This window comes from Anguilla rostrata, chromosome 18, assembly GCF_018555375.3.
Source record: "Anguilla rostrata isolate EN2019 chromosome 18, ASM1855537v3, whole genome shotgun sequence".
NCBI classification, from domain to species: Eukaryota; Metazoa; Chordata; class Actinopteri; order Anguilliformes; family Anguillidae; genus Anguilla; species Anguilla rostrata.
Window position 1 is genome coordinate 22,621,862 of NC_057950.1, and position 7,873 is coordinate 22,629,734.

Below are 7,873 nucleotides of genomic sequence, written 5' to 3' on the forward strand. Positions count from 1 at the left end.
TTTAGAGAACATTTTCTTTTAAGGGTCTATTAATTTAGAGTCAGATGAGACACTACACATGATTGTAGTTCCTAAGCTGAGTGCAGGATGTGGTTTCTGATCAGGCCCCTTTATCAGGGTAGGCTGTTATTTTTCAGGTCACAAGTCAAATGGGAAATAATATGCAACAGATTCCAGCAAGGCGGTTATTTTTTCTAATGTTTTTAAACATGCAATGAATTTAGGCCTCATTTCCATCTGTGCTTAGATCAAGTTGTCTATGGTATTCAATGGATCAAATTTCTAAAATTCAGTGATCAGGCAAGTAACAAATAGGCTAACCACACAAATATTCCACCAATGATGTGGAATGCAAGACTCAGCTCTATTAAGTCTTTAATATATACCAAAAAAGCCATTAAAAGTATACAGTTATAAGTTTTTTCTAGCCAGCGGCGTGAGAGAGAAAAATGTACCCTGCCTTATGCAGTTCATTACATCGCAAACAGGCCAGGCCACCTCCTTTTATTTCTTAGTGTACAGACACTGCTCAGATGTGGATGCATAAACCAATAACCATGGGCTCTGGGGCTCTAGGCCTTGGTCATTAATATAGTGAAAATGCTGCTCTTGTCATCTTAAGCTGAGATAACCCCCGGACCACTGATCCCAAGGCTGCTCTCTGGGATTTGACCCTGTACCCCTCAAAGCTACAAGCACAGCTCACTAACCACTACGCCACACTGCTGCCCAAGGTTTGCTTCTCCTGGTTCAGGTTCAGATCCCAGGCATAGCCGAGCAGCAGTTATTCCTCCACATCCACAGATGGGCCACATTAAATACGCCCTCTTTCATTCAACTCAAACAAGTCTCCATAGAGATCACAGGCTGTCATCCAATTTGATGAAATGCTAACAGGCAGTGGTAGAAGATGACTACACCACTTTGATGCAGATGAACAAACAGACAGACAAAGAGGAACTAAATGCTATACCCATGGGGCAAAGGTAATTAGACACAAATTAACCATACAGCATATTCCAGTCATTTCCTAGTTGCTCTAAGTACAGCACAGTACAACAAGCAGTGCCAGCAGTCCTAACAGTTGTACAGTACATGCGTCTCACTAGGTGAAAATACAGGATGTATTCGAACACATTTTCCATTATATGATATTCACTTGCAGCTGACATCAAAATCGGCTGTCTCTTTTGCAAAGCTTCTAACATACCAGATCTCTGGCAAGTAATGTTAGCATCATCAATGCAAGTTCAACCCAAACTACTATTCGTTTTCTGTTAGGAGAAATTAACTAAACTACCAAAACATCTAGGCTACTACTAGTGCAATAACAAATACTACTAAACAACTACTATTAGTACAATAATCACAACTACAGGAAAGCCAGTGTGCACCATTATACCATTAGTCCTTTTAAAAACAATTTTAATCTAATATCAGATAGTGTAACCAAAATTTTTTTTATGTCATGCAACTTTAAGCAACCTATATGACAGGGTATGACCCCAAAGGACCCCTCTGATGTAGTAGAAAGGACTGAATGTCTCCCACAAGCACTGAATAATTTGACCTCTTTGATTAAAGCTTTGGGTCAGCTTTCCATGTGACATGGCATGGCCAATGGAAAATTAAGGAAATATCAATTTGTCTTAAAACTGTGTACTAAAATAACAACTCGACAGACTTAGGTTCAAAGTCACCGGATCACATAGATCACCAAGTAATTTCTAATTAAAGTTGAATCGGGGGGGAAAGGGAAAAAATTCCAGGGCAGTAACCAAAAACTGTGGGTAAGGAGAATTTCAGTTACCATACACTGTCATCAGTTACGCAAACTTATCAAAGCAAACAGATTTCAGTTCATATGCTCACATTTTAATTCATTTTTATAGACCCCTTTGCATGGGATAGAGCATATAGTACACAAATAGCAATCCCTTTGCAAGTACCTTTCCAAAAGATAAGAAAGGTAGCGTACTATGCTCATTGTTTGAAGTTAAAGAAAGGGCAAATATCAAAGGGTGTGATGTTTGTTTACATGGTAACAGTAGTTACAGTAATTACATAATGGTTATAACAGTAGTAAAAGGGGCTAGATTTTCATCAGTAATTTGAATGATTAAAAGAAATTGACATAGGGTCTCCCAATCAAAATTCAATCAAGGATTTAAGCATTATACACAGGCTTATGTTCCAAATTTTCCTTCAGGCAGTTGGGTATTAAAATGAATAAAATAGAATTAAAGACATAGTACCACGCAATGTTTAACAGATAGCCTAGAGGAGCCTAAAGAAGTTGCAAAATGTTTGCCAGTTTGGTGGGTTAACATTTATATGATTGTATGCAAGCAAATACAAGGAGATTTATATTAGCCTAACTACACACAGAATGCAAATAAGACAAAATGAGTACAATTTTGTTGAAAATATGAACATAGTACATATGAAGATTAGATCGACAAAAATCTTTAAGAATGAAAAGTCATACGTGGGCATAATCATACACTCACAACACATTCACAAATGAAGCATAGTGGAATAATGAAGATATGTGAACCAGGTCATCATCCTCATGGAATTATTTAATGGTTAAAATCAATTTATTATTAGGGTAGCACAGTGGTGCCTCACAGCAAGAAGGTCCTGGGTTCGAATCTGGCCTGGGCCTTTCTGTGTGGAGTTTGCATGTTCTCCCCATAAGCGTGTGGATTTCCTCCGGGTTACTCCGGTTTCCTCTCGCAGCCAAAAGACATTAGGTAAGGGGAACTGTGGACTCTAAATTGCCCATAGGTATGAGAGTGTGAATGCATGGAGAGTGCATGGTGTGTGTGCCCTGCGACAGATTGGTGGCCTGTCCAGAGTGTATACCTGCCTCTCGCCCAATGCATACTGGGATATGCTCCAGCACCCCGTGCGACCCTGCCCAGGGTAAGCGGGTATAGATAATGGATGGATGGAATTCATTCTTAATCCCGATCATGGACCATATCTTGATGCAATGCACTCTTTGGACCATTATACTATACTTACATCCCCCTCTTTCATGCTACACAAGGCATGTGCCACTTTCATGTTTTCATGTACCTTCATCCAGCACTTATTGTACTTTGTATCACTGTCTCGATTTTGTAGCTTGTCGTGCCTCCTAGTTTGACTTAGCATAAGTTAGGTCAGAGTAATGTTTACTGTGTGCACTGAACTTAATGTGTTCATGGCTATGAATGACTGTTACAAAATGAGTATTGTACCTTATCAGAGTGACTTTCCTTCAGTATGCACTTATTGTATGTCATTTTGGATAAAAGTATCTGCCAAATTAATGTGATGTAATGCAATGTAATTACAAAAAGAACAAGACTCTAATCCCTATTTTAGTTAGGTTAGGCATATGCATATTATAAATTAAGGGAATCTGAGCAACAGGCCCGACAGCCTAGTCAATTTCCTGTGGAATGACTCTACAGTGTGTGCTGCTAAATGTTTTGCAACCATGATTCCACAAATGACACATAAGTACCATTAATCCATTTGGTAGGGGTCCAGGCACAGAAAGTGGGCCATCTAAGCTGACCTTTTTGAAGTGCCTGGCTACACATCATGCCACTGCACTGATGTGTAGTGTTATATATATGACTACTATATTCACTATAGTCTTATATAGTGAATATGGTAGTCAATGTTATGTGAGGTAATCAGTCAATTTGTGAAATGATTTAACCAATATTTTGACATTTAAATATTTCACTGAAACACAATAACAAAATTAAAATTTTAAACTTTTAACTGTAAGATTATTAAAAATTACTACAATTTTCTCAAGCAACTTGAAGTTCCCTGCAGGAATTTGCAGTTTACAAATAAAGACAAATATGAATATGTTGCAGTTGATATGCAGGCATTTAAGGGGCAAGTCTGCAAAAGTTTGATTGTAAAAACCCACAGGTTACTCTATTTATTGCATATTTCCCTTTGAAGCACACGTTAAAAATAATAATACACAATATAAAAATAGATTAAAGAAAAGGGACAAGACAAGCATCATATTTTACGCTGTTCATATTCAGACATACTTTCATGAGGTTTGACTTCATATCAGACGTAGTTTCCGGTTGGCAGTGAATTGCACGGCTACCCTGGTGAGCTAAAGCAGCTGCTCTCTTGAAAGGTGGACACTGGCTGTTGGTCTGTGTTGCTCCCTAACCTCCATTGCCACCCCACCCCCCACGAGAAACACACATGAAAAAAAACAAAAAACCACAGCAAGATAATCGTACTAACTGACTTCCACCCTCCTGACAGGTGGGTTCAACAGTAGCACCAATATTCTGATAAGCGCTCTTATGCTGTTGCTTCCTTACCCATAAACCCCATCTAATCCTGCCGGGCCTACTGCACACACTGCCACAGCTATTGAGGAAAACAGTCTGAAGAGCCAGGAGCAAAGAAAAAACCATATATGTACATATACACACATGCATGCACACACACACACACAAACACACACACACACACACACACAACCACAAACACAACACACACACACACACACACACACACACACACACACACACACACACACACACACTTTGTGTAGCTTCACAGCTCTTTACAGTCACTTCAGAATATCATGTCCTTCACACTGCGAGCATTTGGGTAAACAAATGAGCGGGATACAGGAATTTTAATGGCAGCGGTGCCCGAGGTCCCAGTCGTCCCTGTGAGTGTTCATGTTCATGTGCATGTGCGTGAGTGACAGAGTGTGTGGCACAGCCTGGCGGAGCCAGGTGAGCATCGACCATGACGTCCAGCGTGCCTTGCAGGGTTGGTTTTTCTTAAACTTCAAGCACTTGTTCCTGTTGCAACAGTTGTGCATGTTACTGCAATCGCTACACTCTGCTGCACCTGAGATCTATTAACCTTTTAGAAAACTCCTTGATTTCTTCCGCTTTTTTGTTTTCCATGATTTTCAACAACTTTGCCATGACTGCTCTGCGACTTCTGCAAATATTTTCTGTGACAAACACCCAGCTTTACTGATCAGTAATCTGTAGCCCAGTATTTTACCCTAAGAATTCACCAGAAATGTTTATTTCACAGCTGTTCTTTTTTAAAAATCTTCTGGGGGGCATGCCCCTGGACCCCCTTACAAAGATACAGCTCTCAGGGTTTATGCATTTTCAGTCTCTCCCAATTATTCAAACGAAAGTCATGTCTTTGACAAAAGGGTGTTACAGAAAGTCACAAGCAGTTATGAGAGGTTGCAGGCTACCCCTATTATATCAAATGATCTGGTGAACTTCAAGAAGGACAGTGAACTGCCTATGTACGCAAGGGATAAAGGAATATTCAATTTCAATGCAAAGAATACAGACAAAAACAAAACAAATCACAAAAACATTCCATTCGTTTTTAGCCTTCTATTAATGTGCCGTAATGACGTAGGCTATAAATTGGCAATGCACAAAGCGTGAGAGTAAACGTTAACGTACCCAAAGTAACCTTATCAGTACGGTGTAACCTCAACCCGTGTCAAAGTTTCACGAGTCCACCATTAGTGGACACTAAGGAACAGGCTGAAGGTTGCAACCTAACAACCTGGTATTTATGAATGTGTGGGCGTCATGCCACCGAGACGTTTCTTTCATTTCCTCCTCCTTTCTCTTGTGCATACAGTGTGAATTAGCATACATGTCAACAATTCCCATCATGGGCTGGATAATAGCTACCTGAAAATCAAGCTCGCTCAATGACAGACTATTTCATAAGCCCCAGCGCGCATATTGCATGCATATTAGAACATAAAAATGGATAAATAATAAACAGCCAATGACCAACTAAATTAGCAGGTAGCGAACAGCCATCACAAAGGCCTGGTTCTCATTTTTAAACGAAACGGCAATTTTAATATAGCCGCTTTCATCAACTACAATGCAAACACACAGCTCGCCAGCGTGCTATCCGTTTTCATATCTTCAGTTACAGCTTTCGTATTGTGAAACAACCCCTTTTCGCGAATATCGGCCAAGTCGAATGCTGCGAAATGGCTGTTGTTAGTTCTCACGAGTGCTCGCTGCCATTAAATGCATATTCAGCAAGCAACAGTGCTACTTGGTTTTAAAAGGTCTTCAATATCTAAGGGGGGAAACGTTGCAATTGCATTTAACGTAAATGTCCAGAATAGCAAGCTAGCGACACGCTACGTCTATAGCAAATCCCCTAGTCTGACACGATCGGTGAGTGTTTTTATGAATGGACTGCGGTATGCAAATTAGAGCAATTCAAGAAAAGAAATGGCGGATATTAGCTAGCTATCTCGATAACATAATAACAATCCTGTCAGACTTCTCGTGGAATTATTTTTTGCTAATTAAGAGACTGCATGTTGTTTGATATAAAAACTATTCATGTTTGGTTACAAAACATTTCGGCACATTGTGCATGCACAACGCCGTTTTGAAACTCTGTTTACTCTCCAACGACTTTACGCACGTTTGCATTTTCAACATTCTAAAGAACCCTGATCTGTAGCCAAAACCCTTTACAAAATACCCACCCCACCCTCCCTCCCTCCTCAAGACTCAATCTGTGAAGCGAGGAGGGGGCCCAGCTACCCCCTTTCTGTGTCCACAGTCAATGCATATCGGCCCATTATTGTCACAAATCGTTTTCCAACTCCGAAAACAGTGCAGCAACTTCAACGAACCAACTTCCGAACAGCGCACACAGCATGACAACAAGGGACTAATACAAGCCATTTCCCAGCCTCAAAAACTCCAAAAGTATTACTGTATTTGCAAAACACACATGAAAGAAAACTGTTTTAAATTAGACTACTTACTCGTCCGGGTGTTTTTCTTCGGTCATTTTCTTCAGTTTCACCTCCAATAAAATCCCACAACGGGTGTACGCTTTGGGCTCTTCATCTTTTCCGTGCCTTTTCTATATTCCGCAATTGTTTCACATATCTAACGAGTACATTTCCCTTGTAGCTTTTCGGTCAGTGTTTGTTTTGTTCGTTCCCCTCCGACTTTCTATTTATCCCTTCTTTTTCTTATCCAGTAACAAACTAATTGGCTATGGAAGCTGCGATCCAACAAGAGTGCATCCGACAAGTTAATGTCTTCAGATTAGTTTTTCCCTTAACCTAAAGTGATAATTTCGGTAACTGAGCTCCTGTATGCGCTGATGTTGCTGAGGGTGGCCCCGTACGAGCCCCATCTCTCGTTACTCCATGTTGGATTCTGTAGACAGCAGCCAGCGCCACCGACACAGGAGGGGGGAGAAAGTGCTGGGCGGAAGCGATGACGTCGGACTGACTGCGAACTGCGTGAGGATTTGTAGGTTTTTATAAAACCACGGCACTTTTTGTCCGAACCACCAAAGGGTACTTCAGTTTACGGTCATTCTGGAAGTTTTATGTCGGGTTATATTAGCTTGAGGTATTGCCGTCTGTGGTATCTGTGCTTTGCATAAACCAACAATAATAAAAACACATTTGTAATACATGTCAACCCGTTTAAAAATAATGTCCATTTTCGTTTGCTGATAGTTACTAGCTGCTTATCAGCAAACAAAATAGCTAAATAACACATTAATAGGTAGCTACTTACGTGTTATCAAAACAACAAGGCTTAGGCTGTTGTCTGTATGTGTTGCGTCATTTCACCATAAAGTGTCTGACTGGCCTTTAATGTGAGAATATATTTTAAAGTGGTACTTCATTTTACTGACTCGTGTTGGGTAATGAATGCTTTGCAACAAGGAGGGGCACCATTGCTGTAGCATTCACCTGCTGTGAGAATTAACATCTAATGATTGAGAAGCGGAGCACTTCCTATCCAAAATCAGACTGTACCGGTAGTTCATTTGCAAG

General features: G+C 40.3%; 1 protein-coding gene across 1 annotated transcript in view; it reads right to left on the bottom strand.

The window, feature by feature from the left end:
• LOC135244969 (sprouty-related, EVH1 domain-containing protein 2-like) overlaps positions 1-7,312 on the bottom strand; it is a 39,057-nt gene extending 31,745 nt beyond the window's left edge. Inside the window, exon 1 of the mRNA XM_064317690.1 lies at positions 6,839-7,312. Within this exon, the coding sequence (XP_064173760.1) occupies positions 6,839-6,864 (26 nt within the window). The 5' untranslated portion in view covers positions 6,865-7,312. The remainder of the gene's footprint in view (positions 1-6,838) is intronic.
• Between the last annotated feature and the right edge of the window lie 561 nt (positions 7,313-7,873).